The sequence below is a fragment of the Vanessa atalanta genome, chromosome 7 (genome assembly GCF_905147765.1).
Source record: "Vanessa atalanta chromosome 7, ilVanAtal1.2, whole genome shotgun sequence".
Taxonomy (NCBI): Eukaryota; Metazoa; Arthropoda; class Insecta; order Lepidoptera; family Nymphalidae; genus Vanessa; species Vanessa atalanta.
Window position 1 is genome coordinate 1,671,477 of NC_061877.1, and position 27,538 is coordinate 1,699,014.

Genomic DNA, 27,538 nt, shown 5'->3' on the forward strand with positions numbered 1-27,538 from the left:
ATAAATAAACAGAAATACTTATTATTGTTGTATTCCGGTTCGAAGAGCGAGTAAGTCAGTGGAGAGGCACAAGGGACATAACATAACCAAGGGACTGTTAATATATTTAAAATGCCAATAGTGATGGTGGTGACGGTGACGGTAGTGACGGTGGTGATCATTTACCATCAAGACGCGCATTAGCTGATCTCCCAACCTATTTTCATGAAAAAAATACGTGTTGCTTTCGAGACGCCTGACAGAAGTGATAACTTAGACTGTCCGAAATAAGGCTAGCTCTAATTAGAGTGTGAGAGGAAAGCCTGCCTACCGCTGCCGTAAGAGAAAGGGAAGCCAGACATACTGGTGTTACGTAAAGAAGAGGTTTACCCTCCCATAAGAAGTTATCACTTAAAATATATTTTTTATATCTATTGATATTTACAGATGATACGTATCTGTTTGTGGTGACTTAGTTATTAATGTGGCGTATATATCTTAATTATAAAATTATTTATATGAATACGAAATTTTAATTATCTACTGGTATTTTATTGTTTGTAGTAGTAATCGTTTAAATATAAGAAACTCAAGTCACAGAAAATATCACCGTATTTTATTTTTATTACGAAATGTATATACCTAATTAAATTTAATTTCTGGAATTTATTGCTCGATATTTTTATATAACATTGCATTACAAATATAATAAATTTAAGGTATTTTTATAATGTTTTAGTTTCTTAATAGCGTATCAAGTTATCTATAACACAGTTCTTAATGATAACGTTTATGATCGATTAAAACCCGCTGTAAATAGTATTTTGATAGGAAAACCAATTATATTTACTTTAAAATATAAGTCTAAATGACAATATTATTGTTATTAAGTACCGATCCCACAAGCTTAAAATTTGATTCGTATGCTTAGTTTGATGCAAAATTGAAAACAATATAAAATTTACCCAGTGTAGGGTATTGTACAACCTAAGTACCACCCACTCATCAAACTCAAACTTAACTCAAACTCAAATTCCTTTATTCAATATAGAAGCATTACACTTCCTTTTTGATGGTCAAATTAAACACTACCAACGGTTCGGAAAAAATAACACCCTGACCTGAGAAGACCCGGCGAAAGAAACTCATCCAATATTCTACCACCAAAGAGCAATTCTTAGAATTGTTGTGTTCCTGTTTGAAGGATGAGTGGGCACATATAACTTCAGAGACAAGTGACGTAACATATTAGCTCTCGAATTTGAAATGTATTTATTATCTGAATAGGTATTTCCAATTAAACTAAAAAGTGCCTTTCTTAAGGATTTTTTTGTAAAATGAAACTTATTTTCAGAGTTACGTATTACGTCTCTTAAGCGGCGCAGTTCAGGATCTTGGGTGGGAAGTATCTGCGAATGAGAGCGTAGTTCGAGCTCAGCACAGAGCGGACATGCTTTCTACAGCTTGCCATCTCCAGCATGTGGATTGTTTGGAACACGCTGTCAGGATGTACACGAATTGGATGTTAACCCCTAATCCCGATGCATATAACGAGTAAGTTTTTATAAGGTTATTGGACAAGCGGGCACTTTTAGTAGTAACCGTTATCTCTGAAATGCCTTTACGTGAATATATGAGCTTAAAACGTAAAACACAAATTGTATTTTCAGGATACACGCAGATATTAGAAGTACTGTGTATTGCGTCGGGGTTCAAGCGGGAGGTGCGAGGGAATGGCGTTTTGCATGGGATCGTTTTATGGTGGCGAGTGCTCCTTCTGAGAGAGAACTACTACTCTCAGTGTTAGGATGTACCAGGGCACCATATCTGTTATACAGGTCTCGTTTATTACGATATAAGAGATTACTTGAATGAGTTTTAATTATTCAAAAAGCGAAGGACTATGCATTTATTCGTGGTTAATTTACTGTGCTTTTTTTAAAAAATATTATTTGAATTATTTAAAAATAGATATTACTCAGAAATTCCTAAACTAATTTAGATACCTTAAGCTTCATTCCATATTAATAATAATCCTTACAATTCTGTTGATTTTATGTTCTTTTTTCCAGATATCTTGACTTATCGCTTCGAAACGACAGTGGAATACGTAAACAAGACACAGTGAGGGTATTTTCAGCAGTCGCTAGTTCTTCTATCGGAGAGCCGATTGCTTTCAACTTCGTTAGAGCTAATTGGCAAAGACTTAAAGAATAGTGAGTTACTTTTTATATGGAAATAATCACTTGACAAGTGTTATAGTTGTACCAGTGTGCTTACAACCAAAGGTGCACTCTTTGTTCTTTCTCTCTCGTAATCCAAGGGGACACGACCTGAAATAGTTCAGGTGTAGAATCAACAGATTTACGTGATTTCGGAGTTAGCGGAGGGTAACTAATGGGAGTTCTTAAACTTCGGGCTGCTACTGAGTAATCGTTGACAAAAAACTTTTAACGTGCAAATAGAGTTCGGTTTTTTTTTATATGTCGCGGGAATTGAGTCCTTTACCTCGAGATTTGCTGCCTTATAAATTAGCTAGATCGAAGAACAAAGGCTATTTACTGGTTTGAATTATTATGATTGAGTCTCTTAGTGAGACTCAATCAGAATCTGAGCTTCAAGGTTATTATTTTACTTAGTAAGTGAGCGTTTTGAAATTAATATTGAATCCATTACATACTTTAGCTTGGATTTTTTTCAGTGTCGGATCTGTCTCTACCCTCAACTCTATACTCAAAGTTGTCACCAGGAGACTGAATCAAGTTCATGAATACGATGAGGTAAAGTTTTTTTTATATAAAATAAAAGATAATGATTAAAATTAGTAAATGAAAATAAACACTAACAAAACTTAATTATATAAAGATAAGATTCTTATCTGTTTTCTCGGTAGAATTCGTTATCGGAATCCACAACACATATTCACCGCAAACACGAGGATGACAAAACACAATTGCACTAATTTGCTATTTCTAATTTTAATGTTTTCTTTTCCCAGTTAAAGAGGTTCGTCGCAACATCTTGCAGTGACCTTGGACGACCTGTGCAGCAAGTACTGGAACGAACTGCAGCAAACGTCCAGTGGATGGAAAAGAATTACCAAACGATCGTCAACTGGCTCTTAAATGCAGACAAATCTCTACTCCATACAGATGCGTGATCGATTGCACCGATTTCCTACTTGTGATTAATTTAGCATAATTCCCGAATACTAACTAAGTATGTTCATAATTTATACGTATTTAATTGTTAACTTTAGTCTGATACAGATCGATGTAATAGAATAATCGTAGTTTGTAATACAAGATCGATGAGAATACTGTCGAACTAGTCTAAGAAATCTGTATGATTTTTTGTAATAACCTCATTTTTATCCGTTATAATTTTTTGTCTGCGAAATAAAAGGTTCTTTTTTTCGAGGATTTTCTAGTTGCAGTTCGGCGTTTGGATGCTGACATTGGTTACAGTGGTTGGAAAGCTAATATAGAATGCACCTGTGTTTGCGAATATATATGCAATAATAAGTTTTTAGTCTTCGTAGAGTCAATCAGCATCACGGTTCACCATTACTCATTATAAATAAATGTTATATGTAATAAAATCATATCAGAGTGTATAATAAAACTTGTCGTAAACAAATCAAATGAAGTCAAAGAATTTTACTCGTAGTCATCCATCTCTCCGGCATGATCAGCTGGACATTACCATAATAATTTATTGTAAGAGTAATGTAAGATGGTAATATTTCTTTGTTCATTTATAAGGATTTGTTTGTAAATTATCAATGTGACCAAAAAGGAGGTTCTTCAATATTATTGAGTCTAGATTGTCATATTTTATAGTCGTAACTGCAAATACACTTATCGTTTGTGTTCGTGTTTTGATTTTGTAAATATTAAAATTTGCGAAAAATTTCGTTAGAGTTAAATCTATATTATTTAATCTAGCTTAATTATAAGTCACGGTAACATTTATCTTATAATTATAATGTAATTGGTATTTTCGTTAGAACGTGATAATATTTTGATAGATACCGGTTTTGATCTGAAAAATACTTGTAATATATAAGGCCATTCCCATGATATTCCATAGAATATCACGGGAGTCCCCTTGAGCTCCAGAGTGACATTTAACGCTTGGATTGAATTGTTCAAAACTGCTCGTATTTTATATGATATATAAATCCTTTTAAAAATAAACATTAAATAGTAATCTAGGGATTTATTTTTGTGATAAGTTTGATGTCTGTCTTAAATTGATAATGAATGCATTAAATTGAAAAAATAAGGGATTGAGATACCCGAAAATCACGTGTCTCAAAATATCTCTGAGTTAATGTGGATAAGATTCACCGATGTAAGTTAACATAGAAGAACTGCATGTTTTGGAATCCATTCTACCAAGACTAGACACCTAGCCTGCATCGTAGAAAATGCTTTAAACTATTTCAAAATTGGTAAGAAAGAAGAAACGTATGTAAGTATACCCATTAACGAAATGATGAAATTACTAAGAAACAAACGCAATCAAATAAGACATATTGTAATTGGAAGCCCTATCAGTAATCATGAAGAGATAAGTATGGCATTTTGCTGACATATAATTTACTTGGCAATGGTAATATATCCAACAAGTTCGATGCTATGACCATAATTTTTTCTACGTTAATATGTAATTCGAATACTAGTCTCCATACTTGTTTAAATCAATTGGAATTTTCTGCCGTTATCTCCTGGACTATGTTCGCATCTAATCAGATATTGTAGATCAGATAAATACAACGTTTAATCCGGTATCGCTTAATACATAATTTTAAACAAATAATGCCCTAAAAACGTAAGCGGCCGAAGAGAAGATAGTTTTGTGAAATATTCATAGACAAGCAAGAAAACTTATTTATTTACCCATTTAAATATTTTCTTTTTTTATAATATAGGTAAGGCAAATAGATCACCACCACCCATAGACGTTGGCGGTATAAAAAATATTTAACAAATCATACATCGCCAATGCGCCACCAACTTTGGGAGCTAAGATGTTATGACACCCTTCAAACAGTACTAATTTATTATTATTATTAGTTGAAGGACGGGCAAATGGATCACCTGATGGTAAATGCTCACGACCCTAGATATATACCGATATAGACCGTCGCTGTAAGAAATAATACCCATTCCTTATATCACACAAATCCAAACCAGGGAGCTAAAATATGTCCCTTGTGCCTGAAGTTACTTAGTTAGTTAAGTATTGCTGTTTGGCGGTAGGAAATCTAATACACGAGGGAGAAATTATCCGACACATGTAAGTTACATGAAATCCTAGGAAAACAAATAAAAGTTCATCGCTGAACACGAGATGAATTATAAACACAAATGAAGCTACTGAAATTTCAGTGATGCGATGTTGCTATGTGCGAAATTTAAATCCCCGAATCCTGTTCAACCTATAAATCAAATCAACTATTGTTGGGGCAAGTTATTTTTTAGGTTTGGTATACCTGATGTCACGGAAAAAAATTAGAAATTAAACAATTATAAATTGTAACTTGTAGCTGTTTAATGTAATCAGACAGAGACATCAGACTCAATATGTGAAATAAATGAAAGGTTTTTTTTTCGATTGAGATACGAAATTAAACTTGGATCCCCAAGCTTAAACCCAATGAACATTCGTGAGAAGAGGTTCCGAGATGTGCATTTACTAGGGGCCCAAGATGCTTAATCCGGTCCTGCCTCACCTCTTAAACAACATTTATAGATAAAGCACGAGGGGTGTAACGTAAAATTTAAAATTTAATTTATTTTTTATTAAATGTAATTTATTGTATGTAAATGAATACGAATGTAACTTTGAATTGTTTAGAAATAAATGTTTTCAGTAAACTCGATTGTTTCAATTATTTTACAGTTTGAACAACGAGAGGCGGCACGGCTAAACTTGACTGAAATAGTTTAAATCTATTTCATTTAATATTTATTTTTGTTAATTAAAATCAATAGATATACTGACAAATATAATATAATAATAAGTAACAAATTGTTAATTGTTGTTCCAATACTGGGCAAAGGCCGCCTCTCTTCTCTTTCGAGAAGAAGTTTTGTACCTTACTCCACCACTCCAGTGCGGACTTGTGGATACACGTGGTAGAGTCTCATCCAGCACGTTCAGGTTCCCTCACGATGTTTGCAAGAATTGAATCTGTTGTTGTTACAAATAGTATGGAAGTGCGCAGGTTCGATTCTGATCCTATGGGGCTGATTTGTCATCCTTATTACAACGTGATGGTGGTAGATTGATGTAATCAGAGCCAATAATCAGGTTCAAACCCATATAACCTTGTGTTTATATTTAATCTTATGCTCGGCGGTGAAAGAAAAAATTGTGAGAAAAGCTGTATGTTTCGGATGAGAATCTGCCATAAAGGTACATATGTATCGAACAACAACCAGTGGCAGCGTGGTGATATTAGTTCCATACAGTAGTGAGAATTTAAGTTGCTTGTGAATCAAAATTAAAATCTACCAAAGTGTTTATAAGCCCGAGTGGAATATAGAACATACCCCCTGTATTAGTAATTCCTCGCAAATAGACATTACCGGTGATTTTTTCAAGTAAAAGTATATGTTAGTTGAACTGGGAAACACGTGTTACTATCAAATAATGTTTTATTGTATTTCAGTTTCTTCATTAAAATTATTTAGGTCATTTTTGATTAAATAATATACGATCGGTATCAATATTTTTGCTTTATCACGTTTAGCATATTTATCAACGAACGTGTGTTTTCTAATACGGTTTGATATGAACTCAGCAATAATTCGTGAAATACATGATTCTGCTTTAATTCTATCACACATATTTGATTACAATTTTTTGTATGTAAGGAAAATATTTAATGAGTTATTGTTTAAACAAAAGCAAAGATCGATAGCAATCGCCACATGAATAATAATGTAATAATTTTACTAAATTAGGGTTAGAGGTCAGTGTGAATGAGGCTTAGACGAAGGTGATCCCTATCACCGTTTCTGTTCTTTTACCCCAAAACTTCTCCATTCCATTTAAGACGTTCTTCCTTCTAAAGTATGTTGAATGTTGAATGTTTGTTCATTTTTGTGATTAGTCCACTTAGTAAATCTGTATGTAAATATAATGGCGGTTTCTTCCAACTGAAAAGAAAGTTCTACTTCAAGTTCTTCACGGTAGATTTTCCGAACCGGTGATAGCTTTAAATTTAATTCAATACTGTAATATAACGATTCCATAGCGCTATTTTGGAGCTACTTGAAAAAAGTATATTTTGATTTTTTACTTTGAACACATTGAGTTTAATATAATTGAGCTGGAAATGGTTTTGTGCTTGTTTATATATTTATCTAACTATATAACGCCCATATCCTAAAACAACACGTTTTATGTTATGGGTTTACAAAAAATCTACTCCTATTATGCCTTCAAAATTAGATTAGCCCTGTTATCTTGAGCGTACCGTTCAATCTTCATTGTGTCTTCTCAATTGCATGTGACATTGGCGAAATAATCTTTGCGCTTCTGGCACAAATAATAGCCACAAAAAAGAGTGGAATAAGAGAGGTACTTAACATAAATAAGACTATTACTTCTTATTCCTTTATAACAATAAATATTGGACGACATCACATATATTACTCTGATCCCAATGTAAGTAGCTAAAGCACTTGTGTTATGGAAAATCGGGAAGTAACGACGGTACCAAAAACACCCAGATCCAAGACAACATAGAAAACTAATGAACTTTTTCTACATCGACTTGGCCGGGAATAGAACTCGCCTCGAGTGGCCTCGAGTGGTGTATCCATGAAAACCGGTGTACACACTACTTGATCACGAAGGTCATATAAAGGTCATCTTTATACGACTAATTTATCTTCGTGACTAGAGTATTTTTACTTACATTTATTTACTTATTAATGCTAAGATTACATAGACCGTATTAGTAAGGTACCGTATTATAAGGCTTAAAATCCCAAATCAGGCCAATAAAACTTATTACGTTTTTCTGTCAATAATTTTTCAGTAGCAGCCAGAAGATTAGAATTAATTTGATTGGTTGTTCATAAAAGCACTTGTATTGAGCACTTGTTACAATATTGAATTGAATGAAATGAGAGAACTATTTAGAATAACCGTCAAGAAACTTAATTTACATTAACACGTAATGATTATATTATACGCATGATGAATAAACTCTTTCCAGTCTCGTTGGAATGGTGTTCCGATGGATTATTAAACCGTGGGAACAAAGAATGCACTAGAGTTGACACACGCATTTGAGCACTATATTATTTACTGCGTAGTCTGCCAATCCCTGTTCAGAATCACTGCCAAAACCAAAAAACCGGAATATAATGAAATGTCAACATTCAAAATAAAAAAAAGAAGATTTTTAATGCGTCGATATCGCAACTAGTGATGTAAAACGTCGTAGGTTAAAGGTTAAAAGTCGCTAGCAAAAGCTTTAAGGTTAGTAATTCCTAAAAAATGCGATTTTTTTAAAGTACTTTTAATCAATTCTTCAGAATACCATCAATTATATAAGCGGTACACCGCTGAATGTGAGGTCGAATAAAACCCTCTATGTAAGGTCACTTTATAAAGTGTATTAATAATAATACCTAATACGTTTTAGTACAATATGTACATATATTGAGTTGACAGTAATAGATAGTCAAACGAGTATCAGAATCAGCGGCGAGTCATAATTAATCCTTAAAATAATGATTACAATTCCTCGATTATATTTGATAAAGCGATAAATGTCGGATATCAATGATAATACATTGAAAATTCGGAAAATAAAATAATCCAGTTGCCGGTCAATCGGCTCGTGTCGTCGTCGCCTTCAAAGTCAAAGGTATGATCTTTTAAAATAGGATTTTTTTATACTTATATTAAATTGAAATAATTCTATATTACAAATGTATATTATGTTTAAATCTCACGTTTTATTCTTCTTATATTATAAATAGCTTTTTAGCATAAACTTGGTTTTGATAATTTAATACCTGATAAGCATATATTCACTTACGTAGGCACGTATGTAGGGGTACATATTAAATAATCTGCGCTTGAATAAAAAAAACTCAACGTTGTATTAATTATTTTGCTGTCTCTACTCTTAGTCGTCTCACGCACACTAAGACATCTTGTAAACACGAGGGTCACTCGTACTAATACATGTTGATTAAAAAATAACTTAGAAGGGCGCACCTTTTCGAGTGAATAGATCTGTATTAGTTATAAAAAATAGTGTTTTTATATTTATTATAACATAGCTTATTACGTGACACACAACAAATATATATACGATGCGAAGACACAAAAGACTGTCTGTCTGTAATTAACTGTTTTTATTTGGGCTTATTATTTACCTATTAAAAATGAACATTACAAATAGTAAAGTGTGCCAAACTACTATAAGTATAGGGATATATACAGTTATATACTAGTTTCAAAGATCACGATCGTCCGTAGACATAAGTGCTGTTAGAAATATCACTAACGTGCCAACAATTCAATAATGACTGCCAATGATGTTATGTCCCTTGTGCCTAAAGTTACGTTAAGTTACTGTCATTCTCCCTTCAAACTGGATCATAACTGTACCCAAGTATTGCTCTTTGGCGCTATAATATGATGAGTCACTCACTACTCGACGTATTTACACCCGACCACCAAGCTTGCAGTGGACTTACTTAAGCTTTAAATGACAAAAACCAATACTTCCAGATCTCAAAAATTACATACAATTTAAAAAATAATATGGAATAGGACGAACAATGCAACAGTGAGAGGTTCATTAATAAGCGGATTATTTAGTTTCGACCGGTAATGCATTTATCTCGCATTTCATAGGTTCCTCATATTTGCTTCTATTGTAGCAGTTCAGTATCGAGCATTACATACGTGAGTGAGAAGAACCGAGCACTACATTGCGTAATATTAATGATACAATTAGTCCTGCGTTGTAAAAACTAATCACTTGACCAACCACGAAGTATAAAAGCCCGTTGCGAAACAATGGTAAAGGATAATGTCTATGTCATATTAGGCGGTTAAATCGAGTGTCTCATCATTACATAGTATAAAACAAATTCGCTCACCGCTGTCTGTCCCTGTGTATGCTTACATCTTTAACATTACACAACGGATTTTGATGCGGTTTTCTTTACTACATAGATTGTTTCAAGAGGAAGGTTTATACACATAATACTGCATGTGTTCTCTCTCTCTCTGTCCATTATAGTTGAGAAACACTGATAATTTTACAGGTTTCTGAAGTGATGTCGTAAATAAACTCATTTTTTGCGCTTACATTGCAAACGTTGGCTGAACCCTACGTGTTAGATGAAAATAACGTACTACAGTATTGTATACCTTAAAAAGGTCTTCAAAAAAGTCCGCGATGGTATATTTCTATCTCTTAGTGATAGCCCACGACAACTATTTTTTATCCTTTACTTTTTACGAGAAATAATGGCTTATTTTCGAAGCAATTTTAAGGAATACAGCATTAATCCTTGTCCAATTAAGTAAATTTAATATGGATCAATATGGCCATTTGCAGTATGTTATTTAAATGAATATTTTCGAAGATATTACAGATTTACAGGGACATAGCGGTTTGTATTGTTTAATGACTGACAAACTGTGAACGTTGTTAGACATTCTGTAGTATATCAGCATTGCACCCGTGCGAAGCCAAGTAGTTAAACAATAAAAAAAGATATATATATTTTTAAAAGATTAATGAGCTTATGACATACATAGTAAACTCGATAACACATATCTAACTGTCGTATAGGTTTAATCTCTTTATTTATAAAATTAGAACGTGCTTGGGATCGTAATAAAAAAAAATGTTCGCTTGGAGGTTATCTGCATGATTCTTAGGTTAAGCTGGACCCGGTAGGCCACGTAGGTGAAGATTTGCCGATTTTCAGAAAAATATTTTTTTCGGGTGTTTCCCGTTCAGAAAGAGCTAATGCGTAATTTTCAACCTTTCACCATCTTTCAATATATCTCATTATTCATTTATTTTATTTATTTATTTATTGAAAAAGTTACACCGTCAACTTATCACTAAGTACTATAAATTAATAACTGGTGTGATACATCTTTAATGGTGTAAACAACACGACTTCATGATTTGTTATATATATAAAGAAATATGTATTTATGACAAACTATTAATAAACACAAAACAGCAAATAATATAAACGGAACAAAATATATTTGTTACACTTTAGTTTAAATATTTATTTTCCGGTACGAGGGTATAAATATTGAAATTAAAATTGGAGTAACGGTCGACTCAAATAATAAAACACTAAAAGGTATATATTTATATGAATTATTCCTTGAAATCATTGTAATGAGCTCAAACAAGAAACTTCTGCTGTAGGTTTGTGAGGAGTCGGGTATCCTGTTGATTTTGCAGCATTATCTGCAGCATCAAGTCTGCATATTAAATTTTAATCCTAATTAATTTGTTCAAATTCCTTCAACAACAAAAAAAGAGATTCCAACAAGAAAATGTAAAAAGCATGTGTAATATTGTCTGTCTATTTTTATATATATACAGAAAATACATACAATTAAAATTCTGTAATGAATTTGTTCTCGGTGGAGCCGAGATGGCCCAGTGGTTAGAACGCGTGCATCTTAACCGATGATTTCGGGTTCAAACCCAGGCAGGCACCACTGAAATTTCATGTGCTTAATTTGTGTTTATAATTCATCTCGTGCTCGGCGGTGAAGGAAAACATCGTGAGGAAACCTGCATGTGTCTAATTTCAACGAAATTCTGCCACATGTGTATTCCGCCAACCCGCATTGGAGCAGTGTGGTGGTATATGCTAAACCTTCTCCTCAAAGGGAGAGGAGGCCTTTATCCCAGCAGTGGGATATTTACGGGCTGCTAATGCTAAAAATGAATTTGTTTACGTGCAACGGTGCACCTATCGATGTCAGTCACGTTTCGTATAAAATTATCTATAACTTTTTAGAAATGTGTTATATAGTATCAAGGTTAACTTAATTATTATCAGAACTTTAGCAAATCTAAATGATAAAAATGAAATAATCAGTCGGCATTCATTACTCTTATCAACTTACGTACGTATCTATGTACTGTCGATATTTATAACATCAATTAATTTTAAGATATTTCGAACACATCAAGTGTTTTTTTTGTGCATTCATTAATGTTTCTGGCAACTTTATTTACATGAGAATTTGTTACACTAAAGCCGGAATTATATAAAAATAGGAGTTGAAAATAGTTAATGTACAAATCACGACCGCGTAAAATTATGGCTTTGAATGCTAGCAGCATTTCCCCATTGAATTTCGATCCTCTTTAGAAACAATGAACCAGATCTCCTGTCTCTAGTGAAAGCAATAAGGTGTATAATTTTGACAATTTAATTTTACTTAGCGGTAACCAAGTCTTGTCCTTGTGCAAGCCCATCTAAGTACCACCTACTCATCATATGTATATTCAATCACCAAAAATCAATACTCAGTATTGTTGTCCAGTTTGAAGGGTTAGTGAGCCAGTGTAACTAAAAACACAAAGGACATAACAGCTTAGCCTCCAAGGTTGGTGGCGCATTGCTGATGTAAGGAATATTTAATATTTCTTACAGTACTAAGGTCTATAGGCAGTGGTAACCTCTTACAGTCAGGTGATCCATTTACTCATCCGCCTAATTATACTTAAAAATAAAAATTTATGCCTATGGAATCAAAATGATTGATTTATTTGCAGATGGCGACTTTCAGATTCTTCCTCCTATCGGCGGCATTTATTTGCGCAAATGCATTGTCAAATCCACCAGTAACAAGAAACACAATTTTTCTAGATGAAAAATTAGAAGGTCAAATATTCGAAAATATCGACGATTACGAAAATATCGCTAAAAATGCTGTTCAACTGAACTACCGTCTACCGACGACTACTCGTCCAGTCCACTACGATATTCTATGGGCGGTTGACATAGACAGGTTTATGCTTACTGGTAGAGTTGAAATTCAGCTGGTTGCTACTCAAGCTAATGTGGCTGAAATCGTCATTCACTCCCATGATCAGAACCTTACTTCAGTTCAATTGCAACTGGGGACTACGCTTATTCCCCAGACTTATGTTGTTGATTCTGAATTGCACTTTTTGAGAGTGAGACTGGCGACTGGATCTTTGCAATATAATGCACAAACACCCATTATATACAGACTTATTATAGAATTCAGTTCTGAATTAAGAAATGACATGTATGGAATATATAGGAGTTGGTTTAGAAATACGCCTTCCCAAGCCACAGTAAGGTAAGTTATCAAGTTTGATGTGTATTTCAAAGCAAAACGACTGCATAATGGTTTATTTCTTTATATAATTTTCTTGTAGCTGGATGGCATCAACACAATTCCAAGCAACTTCAGCGCGGTTTGCTTTCCCTTGTTATGACGAACCGAGTTTTAAGGCTACCTTCGATATTGTCATCAGACGTCCAACTTCTTATAGAAGTTGGTCATGTACGAGAATTAGAGAAACACGCAATAGTGTTATACCGTGAGTATTGAACAAATCGATATTATATTGATTCAATGTTTTTGTACTGTATTACTTAAAAAAAAAAAAAGTTGATACAAAGAGCTTCATCATTTATAAAGCGATAATCTTATAGAACACAACTTATTAATATGTTTTAGTAACTACCAAGAAGATGTCTACCATACTACACCTGTAATGTCAACATATCTACTCGCCCTCGTTGTCGCTCAATATGAATCAATGTCTGTTACACAAAACAATCTTCTCACCTACGAATTGATTGCAAGAGAATCAGCTATCCGTGAAAGGCAAGGAGATTATGCCTTGGAGGTCGGCCAGCTTCTTACGGAGAGCATGAATGTACACACTGGAATTGAATATTTCAGTATACACCCTAACCTAAAAATGACTCACGCTGCCATTCCTGATTTCTCAGCCGGAGCTATGGAGAACTGGGGTCTGATCACATACAGGTAAAGAAACATTTTATTTCAGTTAATAGACAGAAGATAGATTTATAATAGTTTGAATGAAATTTCAAATTATTTGTACATTTACAATGGCTGTATTGATTTCCAAATAAAAGTAAAAAAGGCATACCGAATATTATAATAATATAAAATATTATATCACAATATCTGGTCTGTATCTGTTCTTTTATGGATATCGTTATATATCTGATTATTAATTTCAACAGGGAAGCTTATTTGATGTACGACCAAAATAATACGAATGATTACTTCAAACAGCTGATTGCTTACATTTTGTCTCACGAAATCGCCCACATGTGGTTCGGTAACTTAGTTACCTGCGAATTCTGGGACAGTTTATGGCTTAACGAAGGCTTTGCCCGATACTATCAATACTTCCTCACTCACTGGGTAAGTGATTATAATGATTTTCAAATTAAAAAGTATACGAAATTCAAAATTTAATTTGAGCAATTCAAAATTCAGTCTATTTGATGGTAACTTTTTTATGGAGAATACAATTTTCAGGTCGAAGATTACATGGGATTAGACACACGTTTTATTAATGAACAAATGCATACGGCCTTATTGTTTGATTCTTCTGAATCAGCCCACCCATTGACTAATCCCAATATTGGTAGCCCTGCGTCAGTCCGTACTATGTTCTCTACTATATCTTACAATAAAGGTGCTGCTATTATTCGGATGACGGAACATCTCCTTGGTACCGTGGTACATACTGATGGACTTCGTAGATACTTAAATGAACGGTATAAACTTTTCTTGTATTTTTTTATAAGTATTGACGTTTTAAATACTTTATCATATATTGTGTATATCAAATTTCAGTCGCTTCGATATTGCAGCACCAATTCACCTCTTCCGAGCCCTCGAAACGGCCGGTATTGCGGCTGGCGCTCTTTCACAGTATGGCAACTTCTCATTGGTTGAATATTATAGAAGCTGGACTGAGCAAAGCGGTCATCCTATCTTAAATGTTCAAGTCAATCACCAGACTGGAGATATGATCATTACTCAGGTAAAAAAAAAGAAAAATTAATACAGCAGGTAAATTATACACCACAGTCTCCTCTGATTTGTGACAAGATGGTTTGGATCCTATTTCACCATGCGACCCCGATGCGAGTTGGTAAAATGTGTGACAGGCAGTGAAATTTTCCTTCACCGCCGAACACGAAACGTTTTAATAACAAACACATGAAAATTCATCGGTGCTTATCTGAATTTGAACTGGAATTCATCAGTTCAGATACACATGTTCTAATCAATGTTTTACTTAGTTATTGGATATATTAGGTAAATCGTAAGCGGAAAAAAATAAGTAAGCTATTTTTTAATGCATAAATTATTTTTCAGCGTCGTTTCAGCATTAACACCGGATATGCCGCGTCGAACTTAAACTACATCATTCCTATCACATTTGCGACTGCTGCAAATCCTAACTTCAATGACCTCAAGCCTAGTCACATCCTTAGCAGAGCAGTAACTGTTGTGAACCGCGGCTCAATAGGAGACCAATGGGTCATCTTTAATAAACAACAGACCGGTAATAATAGTATTTACTTCGACGACTATCGATATTATTGTTATGTTAAACATTTACCGTATGCCAAATATTTTAACTGTAACGAATTCTTTTAATTATAATGTCTGTGTTTTTAACACATGAATCTTGTTCCTTGCAGGTTTCTATAGAGTTAATTATGACCCATACACTTGGGATCTAATCGTCGTAGCATTACGTGGTGCAAATAGAACATTGATTCACGAATATAATAGGGCACAGGTCGGTGGAATGACTCTTTTTCAAATTTCACGTAAATAATTTGCTAAGATTAGAATTTGAAACATGATTAATTAATTTTTAGATCGTTGATGATGTCTTCCAATTCGCACGAGCTGGTCTTATGTCATACAGCAGAGCTTTTAATATTCTCTCTTTCCTTGAAAATGAGACCGAATACGCCCCATGGGTCGCTGCGCTGACCGGCTTTAATTGGCTTAGGAACAGGCTTGCTGGAACTACTTATCTTACTCGATTGGAGGTATAGTATACATGAATTAGATAATTTTATAGAACTTTTTTTCATTTGAAGTAGTTGCTAAAGAAGTATGTATGACTTTTATTGAATTTAATATAAATTATTGAAGATAAATTAAATATAATAATTTAGCGTATTGTGTGTGGCGCGTAACATTTATATGTTTGCTTTTTACAGGCCCAAATAAGTCGCTGGGCAACTAATGTGATGACCCAATTAGGTTATACGCCAGTTACTGGTGAGACCTTCATGAGGTCATACCTAAGGTACCAATTGGCACCTTTAATGTGTAACCTGAACGTGGCCGCATGTCGTAATGCAGCAACAACTCAATTCCGTGCACTCGTCACCATCGGAACTCCGTTAGTATTTTTTCTTTTTTAAAGTACTACGTACGTAGGTAAATAGATCTTGGTCCATGACGTCAAAATCTACATGAAACGTGCAATATAACGTCAGATACAGATATATATAACAGATGAAGCTCTGAGGTTTTACGACTACTAGATAATTCAATAAGCAAAAACCAAATAAAAATATACCAGATAAAAATTTTACGAGCTGTTTAAGAATCTTTAATTTAAATAGCTTTATGGTTCTTCTACAGAGTTCCTGTGAATAGTCGTAATTGGGTATACTGCAATGGTCTTCGAGATGGAACAGTCGCTGACTTTGATTTCCTCTGGCAGCGCTATAATGAACATAATACTTACACTGAAAAAATCTTACTTCTTCAGACTCTTGGATGTACACCTCATGCCGTATCACTTAACAGGTAAGAAAACAATTGGTACACAATAAATGCATATTATAATAGTAGTTTATGATTAAGTAAGGTTACTAAACCATAGTAATCACATTACCAAAAAATATCACGTAGTCTTTTCAGTATTGTTTCGGAAAACGAGAATTAAACAAAAATTTAATGTCCCAGTACTACCATTTCCACGTTTTAACTCTTCCTTTCCATAGACGCAATATGCTTTCCTACTATATGCAATTACGCTCCTACGCAGATCTTTAGGGAAGAAGGGGGAATTAGATCTGGGGAACCCCTCTGAGGTCTAATGTGCATATCCTTTGCATATCTTTATTTTGTGATCTGCTGTCAATAAAAACATTATGAGGATGTTTTTCTGCCATATGTCGCTTTACGTGTGTTATGGCAACGAAGTTGAGATGATTACGTACGCTTACTTTTCATAACCGCTTTGATGTGTCTTACAATAATCTTTTCGTTAAAACGAATGGGATTTTAGAGGTTGTAACTCGATATTGATATTCATATTTGTTCGCATCGCATTTTCTTAATTGAATTCAAAAAAACAATTTTGATTCCAAAAAATTTTAATACATGGAATTGAATATTCAATTCAAAAAATGTGATTTAATTACATAAAAAATGATGTTATTCACGAATAGCAAGCGTGCTAAAGACGAAAAAAACTAGAAATCAATTAAATACGAGGCATACCATAGTCATATTAAAGTACATTTATAAAATTTACGGCGTTAAATATGTATTTTTTTAATTAGTTATATGTTTCCAGGTTCCTGAATGAAATCGTTACGGAAAATTTTGTTATCCGTCCTCAAGATTACAGTGTTGCTTTTAACAGCGCTCTTAATGGCAACGAAGGAAATACTCGTATTGTCTTGGAATACATTCAAAATAACTTACAAGCCGTCCTTAACGCGTAAGTGTGATTTACCGATTGGGTGATTTCTATGGGTGAATTAAGTTCAGTGATAAAAATAAAATAATCTGTATTATATAAGAGGGTCTCTGAAATGATTGGCAGTCTAACGGTTATGTATTTTTTTTCCAGTTTCGGATCTGCATCTCCTTTAACATCAGTAATTTCAAGATTGCGTACTGTTGCTGAAATCAATCAGGTAAATTATTCGAAATTAACGTTAAATATATAAATATCATATCATAACGTTAATTTGAAAGTTGTAGGGTAATTACTTATATTCGAGAATATTTTAATCGTTCACAGTTACTTAAACTGTTGTTCTCATCAAAGAGATACAAAATAAATAGCCATACGGTCAAGGTGATTAGCCTCAAATAATTTCTAGCTCTATTGGAAGCGATAGAAGGCAAACACTCACCTGTATGTTTTAATCCACATAATACGATGGGACAGCAATTTAACACGACTTAAGATATATCAGACGTGGCTTATAACTCTGTTTTCTTTGCAACTGTATATATGACAAAAAATAATAATATGTCTAACCCCGACTTTGGATTTAAATCCTAGACTTCGAGATGTAAACAAAAGTCACAAGGTAGCCACCACAACAACGAATCAGTTTAATAATAATACTGATAGACAAATTACATTAAGTTGATTAAAAAAATGATACAGATTTATTTATATTTTATTATTTTTAGTTCCAAACCTGGGCTAACCAAAATCAAGTCGCACTGGGAGAGTATTATCAAGGCATCACTGAGAGCACGAACTCTGTACGTCAGAGTCTTCTTTGGGTCGGTACGGTCCAGGATGACTTAGACGATTACTTCGTCAATGGTGACGCGGTCGTTACCCCTAGCACTGTCACGTCACCACCAGTGACTACACCCGTCACTGTGGCACCACCGCAGTTGGTCGAACCTGAATCACCCAACCTACCTGATTCAGCAATAACATCCGTACTATCAGTTACAGCACTTTTATTAGCATTTGTGGTTAATGTTTTTGTATAGCTATTAAATAAATAAAGCCTAAGTGCGTATTAAATGTGTAAATATACAATTTTGTATTTGTAAATTATTAAATATATTTTTTATAATATGTTATTTTATTAAAAAAAGGGTCTACTTGTACCGAACACAAATTAAGAACATTAATTTTTAGTGGTGCTTGCCTGGGTTTGAACCCGCAATCATCGGTTAAGATGCAGGCGTTCTAACTACTGGGCCATTTCGGCTCTTCGGCTATTCCACTTCGACAATAGCCCTTAATTCTTTATTATCCACTTTGGTGTCCGGCCGTCCACGGGGTTTGTTCTGAAGGTCGAAAGTTCCAGAACTAAAACGTTGAAACCAAAAACATATCGTGCTTTCTTTTGCGACACCAGCGTCGTACACATCATTAATCCTTCGAGCTGCTTCTGCAGCACTAGTGTTACGGTAGAACTCATACTCGTAAATATACTGATATTTCATGTTTTCCAATGAGCGGTAATAAGCGATCATACGTATTTATAATCTGATGATAGGGCCTTGTGCAAGTCCACCTGGGTAGGTACAACCCACTCATCAGATAATATACCGCCAAACATCAGTACTCACTATTGTTGTGTTCCGGTTTGAAGAGTGAGTAAGCCAGTGTAGCTACAGGCACAAGGGACATAACACTTTAGTTTCCAAAGTTGGTGGCGCATTGGCGACGTTAGGAATGGTTATTATTTCCATTAGATGGTTAATTGCTCGTCCGCCAACCTACGCCATAAAAAAAGCGTTTTCTGATATACTACACCGAAGGGGTGAAATACTGGTTGATAGATTGTATAGTAATCCGTCAATTTAGAAGATAGGAGCATTACACTTTATTCACCAGACTAGTACTAACTACACTCCATCGTAATGTTATAAGGCTACAGCTTATCGCTTTATATGCTAAAGGAAAAACAGTGTATATTCCACGAATATCTTTGATACCATCAGAATACCCCTTTGAGTTCAAGAGAGTTCGCGTTTAAAGTCTGCTTCGGCATGACAATTAATAGGGCACATAGTCAGCAGCAGTCTGGTGGTTCTAGCCCACGAAATTCGAACGACAAATGTGGTATACAAAGGTCTTAAATGAATGTAATATTTTAAACGATTCTGTAAAATATTCAAATTCCACGCGAGCAAAGCTGCGGGCAACAACAACATCGCTGTATATAATTGGACTGATTGTTAACGTTCATTGTGAATAATATAAAAAAAAATCTTTATAATCGTATTTAATATTAATAATCACCAGTACTCGTAAAAATATAAGGAAAGAGATCTAAAAGCAGATTAAAGAAATAAATAAAAAAGTGAAATCAAATTATACGAAGATCCTCAAGAATTGGACCATTCTCAAGGAATACCAGTTTAAGTTTTTATAATAGATTTATAATAATGTCCCACTGTCGTGTTTAACTCAAACAACATAGACAACTGCATGCGATTATTTATGCAAACTGGCGCTGTAATAATCCGATGAGACTGCAAATCAGATACGACCGAAATAAGTTTAGGTGCAGCACTTATTTTACACTTTACAGGCTTTTTGAGACCTACGTAAACACTGCCAACATCCATACAGACAGACATATATTTTTTTAATCACCTATCTCGGGGATTTATTTTAGGACCTGAGGATCGTCTTTAAATGCTGTCCTCTAGACAAACGAGCCTCTCAAATTTAGAGTACTTAAGCCTAGTAAACAATTGACGTAATTCGATTGCACGGAAAAAAAAAAAAATAGATTGATTACAGGTTTTATAAGTAATTATGAGTCGATAAAATTGTACATCTAGGCTTCGTTTTATTATCAAGAAATAATATGAAGATATAATTTATGCTTATATTTTTATGATTGAAATTATACTTTGAAAAGTAAAATATACCGTTTTTATCAAGGATTATAAATAATGACCTTAAAGTGCTCCTACAATATTGTTAAATATCAATACGTTATCGATAAGATATTGAGATTAGTGAATGTTTGTGATAAGGCGTACCATAGTCGATTAGAAAAATATTCAAATTTCTATCAGTTTTTGTAACAAACCAGCGAGATGGTGAGTTCATCTGCTATTTTTTTTTAATAATTTCAATTTGCTGCCTGAGATCAAAATTCAGTGTGACTTTATTTCAAATATATGCTGACGATTTATAAATATGTGTTATACAATAATTATAAATTTTAAATATTTCATTTTTTAAGTAATTTATGTCATTCGGATGTTTACAGATATGGGTTCTATGTAGGTAGATGTAAAAATAATAATTTATAAAATAAACACCTTTTTCGTTTAGTTTGATAAAATCTGCAATTAGGTATAAATTCTACCCCGAAAAAATATCCCATTGTAATTACAAGCATAAAGTACATATCATCTTAGTTCCCAAAGGCCTGTGGTGCGTTGATAATATGAGGGATAGTTAATATTATATATCTTACTGCGATATTGTGGTGACTTATCATCATCAAGCTCCATTTGCACAGTTTGCCACATATAAATAAAAATAATAATGCACAGGCCATCTAATAGCTTCTGCTAAATTAATGCGCGTTGGGTTAATGCTATTTTTTCTTTAAGGTCGTTCGCTGGATTGCTTTTATATTGGGGGCAGCTCTCTTACAGAGCTTATCCGCGTTAAGCCCCATTCCTGTACCCGAAGATGAGTGGACGGAATTTTGGAGAATGTTGCGTGACCCATCCTACCGCCTTCCTACCACCACGCGGCCATCACGATATGAAATTAACTTGACTCCGTATTTCGATATCACTACTGCTCCTAATATTAGACCATTTTCTTTTGATGGTATTGCATTTATATACATCACAGCCACTGAGGCTAATGTCAGAGAAATAGTAATGCACTGTAATGATCTGACGATCCAAAGTGTGTCTGTCACTTTAAACAATGCTCAGATAGGTCTAACTAGCGATACGTTCGAGTGTGAGATGCCAAGGAGCTTTTTAAGAATAGGTACGAATGAAGCATTGCAATTGGGACAGCAATATGTTGTTCGAGTAACGTACACGGGTAATCTCCAAACGAATATGCGAGGTTTCTATAGGAGTTGGTACAGAGACTCAACTGGGATAAGGTAAATGCCCATAATTATATTTTAAAAGAACGGAACTATACAGATATATCAACAGAATTTCGCAATACAACACTTAATGCAAAAAGAAACCATAATTTTCTAGCTTTTTTTTTAGTGTCTTTACTAAACATGTTATTTTATGTTATTTATTTTAATTAAAATTATGAAATTGGAATCTATTCTGGATATTGTAAGTCAGAAGTCAGATTATATGTTAATAATAATCAGATAAAAATCCTATACGATTTTTTATAGGTGGATGGGTACAACCCAATTCCAGCCCGGTCATGCTCGCCAAGCATTCCCTTGTTACGACGAGCCCTCGTTTAAAGCACTGTTTGATATCACCATCAATAGAGAAAGCAATTTCAGTTCCAGCATATCCAACATGCCGATAAGAAATGCAGCAATGTAAATATTTTTCATATTTTATCTTTAGTTCCATTAAGAACTCAGTTATTTTATTAGATTATATTAATTTTAGCTTACCCAACGGAAGAACGGCTGAAACATTTTACACAACTCCACTAACTTCGACGTATTTAGTTGCGTTTATAGTGTCGCATTACCAGAAAGTATCGACCAATAATAATTTACAACGCCCATTCGATATATACGCTAGAGATAATGCTGGAAGAACTGGTGATTGGTCTCTTGAAATTGGTGAGAAACTTCTTGAAGCTATGGAAAATTATACTCAAATTCCATATTATACTATGGCTCAAAACATAAACATGAAACAAGCTGCCATCCCAGACTTTTCTGCTGGTGCTATGGAAAATTGGGGTCTCTTAACGTACAGGTACATACGTGTTACATCATTTTATTTGAGCATTTATTTTAGAGATTATAATCCAAAATTAAATCAATAAATAAATACAATATTTGTAAATACGTTGCTGACGGTTATACTCTTTTTTTTCAGGGAAGCCTTAATTCTGTACGACCCACAAAATTCCAACCATTTCTACAAACAACGGGTAGCCAATATAGTATCGCACGAGGTCGCTCATATGTGGTTTGGTAACCTTGTCACTTGTGCTTGGTGGGACAACTTATGGTTAAACGAAGGATTCGCCAGATTTTATCAGTACTATCTCACACATTCGGTTTGTTAAAAGTCATGTATTTGAATATTTTTCAAATTAAGAATGTTCTTTATTTGAAAAATCACGTTTAAATCTCTAGTTGGTATTTTATAACGATTATTTTTTATACTTACTTATTTTATTTAAGGTTGCGCCCGATTTAGGATACGACACTAGATTTATTGTAGAACAAGTTCATTCTGCCATGTTATCTGATTCCATTGATTCTGCACACGCGCTTACAAACCCAGATGTTAATGATCCCGCTACTGTTAGTGCGCACTTCTCTGTTATCACCTATGCAAGAGGTGCTTCCGTCCTTAGAATGACTCAACATTTACTCGGAGAAGACACCTTTGTTAAAGGACTACGCAGATATCTAGACGCCAGGTAAGATTTGATTTAATTCTTCAAAGGACATTGACACATACAATTCTTAGTTTAATATTTTTATCGTCTACAGGAAATTCGATGTAGCAGAACCGGGTCATTTGTTTGAAGCTTTGGATGCAGCAGCAGCTGAAGACAATGCACTCGCCCAGTACAACGGTATCACTATTGATAGATATTTCAAATCCTGGTCTGAAAAGGCCGGTCATCCTGTGCTGACTGTCAGCATTAACCAACGAACAGGTCAAATGATTGTAACTCAAGTGAGTATATATCTTTGTTTTGCTTATGTACTAGAACGAATATATTTGTTTTCAATCAAATGTTTAATTTACAAAAGCATTAGATATCAACGGATATAATTTGTTTTAATTACATAATATCCAAAATTTACTTTTTCAATTTATATCTGTATAATACTTATAATTAGAATAAGTTACTTTTATATATTTTATTTATCTTTTCTTAGTCACGTTGGAACCGCGATAATGGAGTCTCACAATTCCCCAGTCTTTGGGACGTTCCTATCACGTGGACGAGAGGAGGAGCTCCAGAATTCAATAACCTAAAACCATCGCAAGTCTTGACAGCTCAAGTGTCTACTGTTCAAAGAGGGACAGAGGGTCACGAGTGGGTTATTTTCAATAAACAGCAAACTGGTAATATACGTTACTGTTTTTTTAATTTATTGGAAATTCAATACAATTTTTTCAAAATTTTAATTTGTTTTAGGGTTCTATAGGGTGAACTATGATAACACTAACTGGGCTCTTTTGACTAGAGCTCTTCGTAGCAATAACAGAACATTGATTCATGAATTGAATCGTGCTCAGGTGAAGAAATATTATTTATAAATTTTTCTATTTGTCTTCTATTTTTGAATATTTGGGAATATATTTTTATTTTTCAGATCGTTGATGATCTATTTGCTTTCGGTAGAGCTGGAGTTCTGCCTTACAATAGAGTTTTTAATGTTTTGTCGTTTTTAAAAATGGAAGATGGTTATGCACCATGGATCGCTGCTATTACAGGTTTTAACTTCGCAGCAAGTCGATTATCATACAACAGTACCCATTTGCAAAGATTACGGGTAAGAATGATTTTTAATATAAGGTACAAGTTAGGCGCTGGGTTCTATTTTCAAAGATGATCTTCAATTTTTTTAAGTCTACTAAGAGATCTTTATTTTAGAACGTATAAGACCACTGCCTATAAAATATTTTGAAAATAATGTTTGTCTTGCTCAAAAACATATTTAATATTTTTCTTTTGTTTATTGAAGATAATCGATTTCTCTATCTAAAGACAGCACGATTATAATATAATTAAAAATATTAGTTATCGGTTATATCTTGCATCGATATTGTATTTTGACCTTATCACTAGTACATGGGATCAAAATCTTAGAGAAAGTGTGACAACAAACACATTGTTTGTTTACATTATGTACATTTCATAAAGATAAAAATGAGCCATAATATATAATGAGTTTAACCAACGCAATACTATTTAAAAAATTCAAAAATACTGCTTAAATAAAAAAATTAAATAAACAAAGGTCGACTGGCAAATGCGCCACTTGATGTTGGTGGTGCCACCATACCACTGTCTATAAGAAATCAAAGATCCAATGCATCGTCAATGCGGGGTCAATCTTGGGAACTGTGACGCTGAGATGTATAAACATAAATATTTTATATATATTTGAACAATGAGCAATCACCAGAACTCTTCCATTTTTTTTCTATAAAAACGCGGTAGTACTAAACTTCAATACGCCAGAAAACTAAATGATTATTCTTATTGCAGAATGAAATAATAAATCTGAGCACTGCTGTCACCGCACGTCTTGGTTACACCGAAGTAAATAGTGATACATATATGGACGGTTTACTTCGTATGTACGTTATGACATTCCTGTGCAATATGGGTCACCCTGAATGCACAGCAGCAGCAAGACAAAACTTTGCAAGCTGGAGAAGTAATACATTGTAAGTTATATTTAAGTATTTATTTGTAAGCAGTAGCTTTAAACATTTAAAATGCGCCTTTGTATCAAGCAAAAAATCAAAATATACTTCATTCAAGTAGGCTTTTACACAAGTCATTTAACAAACTATTTAAAGTAAAGCTATCACCGGTTTGGAATGAAGATTCTACCGAGAAGAACCGGCAAGAAACTCAGTAGTGACTCTTTTGAAGATAATCGATTTCTCTTTTTTTTGTGTTATTTTTCTAATTAAATTAAATATAATAATATGTTGTACACATAAATGTTATTTTTCAGCTTACCAGCGAATATGCGTCCATGGGTTTACTGCAGTGGTCTTAGACAAGGAACTGCTGAAGATTTCGATTATTTCTGGAATCGTTTCCTCAATGAAGATCTCGCTAGCGAGATTGTTGTTATGATACAAGCTGCTGGATGTACAACTGATCAACTAAGCTTAGATAAATTCTTAGACGCTATAATATCAAACAACGACATTATCAGGCCACAAGATTTTAGTACTGCTTGGAACTCAGCAGTGACTGGCAATGAAGAAAATACAGCAAGATTATTTAACTGGCTCAGAAGAAATGTAAATCAAGTCATAGCTAAGTATGTATGATTATTTAAATAAAATTTTATGTAAGTTTAAAGATGAACTAATTTATAAATGGAATTAAAAGGCGCATTTGAAGGCGAAGGGACAAATATAATTAGATGCGTAAGTAGGATGATGATTGATATTGGCTTAGATTATTTCGATTATTTATTTTTGTTTGGGTATAGACAATTTTATTTAATAACTTTGCAAATTAATTTTGAATAATCTATTGATTTTCTTTTATTTTATAGCCTTGGCAGCGCTGCTACTCCTATAAGCAACATTGCTAGTCGCTTAAGAAACGAAGAACAGATCAATGAAGTAAATATTTGTTTCACAATTGGTTACTTATTTTTTATATACACATATAACTACAATATTGATATAATATAGCCTATATTTATACCCTAAAGTAATTAAACATAATGTTAAATTTCAGTTCTTAGCTTGGTTGGAACAAAATCGTGAGATTCTCGGTAACGATTATAACACTGGAATCAATGGAGTCACGGCTACTAGAAACAACCTTGCATGGTCAGTTCGTCGTGTGTCCGAATTCCTAAACTACTTTGACACTGGTTTCGTTGAAGATGAACTTGACGATATAACAGATGAAGACGGTGGAACTGAAGATGGTGGAACTGAAGACGGTGGAAATGAAGACGGTGGTGAAGACAGTGGTGATGGCGAACCAGACTCGGCTAATATAGTTACGCTAAGCTTTGTAACTTTAGTGACAACAGTTGCTATAAGTTTAATGGCATAATGTTGAAATATAATAATGTAAATCAAATATTCAATAAATTTATACATTTACAATAAAATTGATTTTAAATTATTTCCATAAATCCAAAAATATTTTAATTGTGTTTATATACATTTTGTGTAAAGTAATCCTTTAGTAGAATTTCTATGAGCTTACTATTAATTTATTATGAAAAAAGAAATAACACTCACTATATTGATATCCTTACTTTTCTTGTCTGTTGGACTAAAATATAAAACTTTTCCAAATCTCACTGGTTGTATGTAATTTATGTTTATAAATGATCTCATGCTAGACGGTGAACGAAACCATTGTGAGGAAACCTGCATGTGGCGGAAAAAAACTGTCACATATATCTACCACAGACAAAGAAGCACAAATTAAGGTGAGAAATATTATCCTCGAAAAGGATAATTCACATACAAATACTCGTGTAGTAATCTACAATAGAACACACATTTTAAAAGTTTAGACATTTCTTATACTTTCATAAAACAGCCACTCCTGTCATCCTGCTATGAAGAATACACGTTTTTGAAGTTCAGAGAATCTATGAATTATCAAAATAAATATATTTTTAATAAACCGTCATAGCTCTGACAAATTGTACAAAATATTTACAAATCTATACTAATATTATAAATGCGTCTATATATATATATAAAAACAGCATCAAAATCCGTTGTGTTAATTTTAAAGATCTAAGCATAAATAGCAGTAGCGATAGCGGTAAGCGTCTTACTTTCTTTAATACTATGTAATTAT

The 27,538-nt window shown here is 33.6% G+C and overlaps 3 protein-coding genes across 3 annotated transcripts in view; all 3 read left to right on the plus strand.

The window, feature by feature from the left end:
• LOC125065090 (aminopeptidase N) overlaps window positions 1-4,972 on the plus strand; it is a 32,519-nt gene extending 27,547 nt beyond the window's left edge. Inside the window, exons 10-14 of the mRNA XM_047672516.1 lie at window positions 1,334-1,533; window positions 1,650-1,817; window positions 2,052-2,195; window positions 2,681-2,759; window positions 2,978-4,972. Coding sequence (XP_047528472.1) covers window positions 1,334-1,533; window positions 1,650-1,817; window positions 2,052-2,195; window positions 2,681-2,759; window positions 2,978-3,139 — 753 coding nt within the window. The 3' untranslated portion in view covers window positions 3,140-4,972. The remainder of the gene's footprint in view (window positions 1-1,333; window positions 1,534-1,649; window positions 1,818-2,051; window positions 2,196-2,680; window positions 2,760-2,977) is intronic.
• A 3,858-nt stretch (window positions 4,973-8,830) lies between these two features.
• On the plus strand, window positions 8,831-18,854 carry LOC125065092 (membrane alanyl aminopeptidase-like). The gene is made up of 15 exons (XM_047672517.1): window positions 8,831-8,875; window positions 12,794-13,347; window positions 13,427-13,591; window positions 13,732-14,046; window positions 14,271-14,454; window positions 14,572-14,813; window positions 14,893-15,082; window positions 15,421-15,610; window positions 15,750-15,850; window positions 15,933-16,109; window positions 16,284-16,468; window positions 16,714-16,881; window positions 17,657-17,803; window positions 17,936-18,002; window positions 18,511-18,854. Exons 2-15 carry the CDS (start codon window positions 12,794-12,796, stop codon window positions 18,823-18,825), a joined length of 3,000 nt encoding a protein of 999 aa, XP_047528473.1. The 5' UTR covers window positions 8,831-8,875; the 3' UTR covers window positions 18,826-18,854.
• Window positions 18,855-20,892: 2,038 nt separating this feature from the next.
• LOC125065093 (membrane alanyl aminopeptidase-like) lies at window positions 20,893-26,792 on the plus strand. The gene is made up of 14 exons (XM_047672518.1): window positions 20,893-20,901; window positions 21,424-21,938; window positions 22,194-22,349; window positions 22,423-22,740; window positions 22,864-23,047; window positions 23,175-23,416; window positions 23,490-23,679; window positions 23,886-24,075; window positions 24,149-24,249; window positions 24,327-24,506; window positions 25,226-25,407; window positions 25,704-26,018; window positions 26,259-26,328; window positions 26,447-26,792. The coding sequence occupies exons 1-14, from the start codon at window positions 20,899-20,901 to the stop codon at window positions 26,771-26,773; spliced, it is 2,973 nt and encodes a 990-aa protein (XP_047528474.1). The 5' UTR covers window positions 20,893-20,898; the 3' UTR covers window positions 26,774-26,792.
• Window positions 26,793-27,538: the final 746 nt, after the last annotated feature.

Excerpts from the sequence above, each read along its gene's own strand:
- LOC125065093 (XM_047672518.1), top strand. Across the intron at positions 22,350-22,422 it reads CCGATAAGAAATGCAGCAAT|CTTACCCAACGGAAGAACGG; the intron begins GTAAATATTTTT and ends TATTAATTTTAG. Across the intron at positions 25,408-25,703 it reads AGCTGGAGAAGTAATACATT|CTTACCAGCGAATATGCGTC; the intron begins GTAAGTTATATT and ends GTTATTTTTCAG.
- LOC125065092 (XM_047672517.1), top strand. The coding sequence starts at position 12,794 with ATGGCGACTTTCAGATTCTTCCTCCTATCGGCGGCATTTATTTGCGCA. Across the intron at positions 13,592-13,731 it reads ACACGCAATAGTGTTATACC|TAACTACCAAGAAGATGTCT; the intron begins GTGAGTATTGAA and ends AATATGTTTTAG. Across the intron at positions 14,047-14,270 it reads TGGGGTCTGATCACATACAG|GGAAGCTTATTTGATGTACG; the intron begins GTAAAGAAACAT and ends TAATTTCAACAG.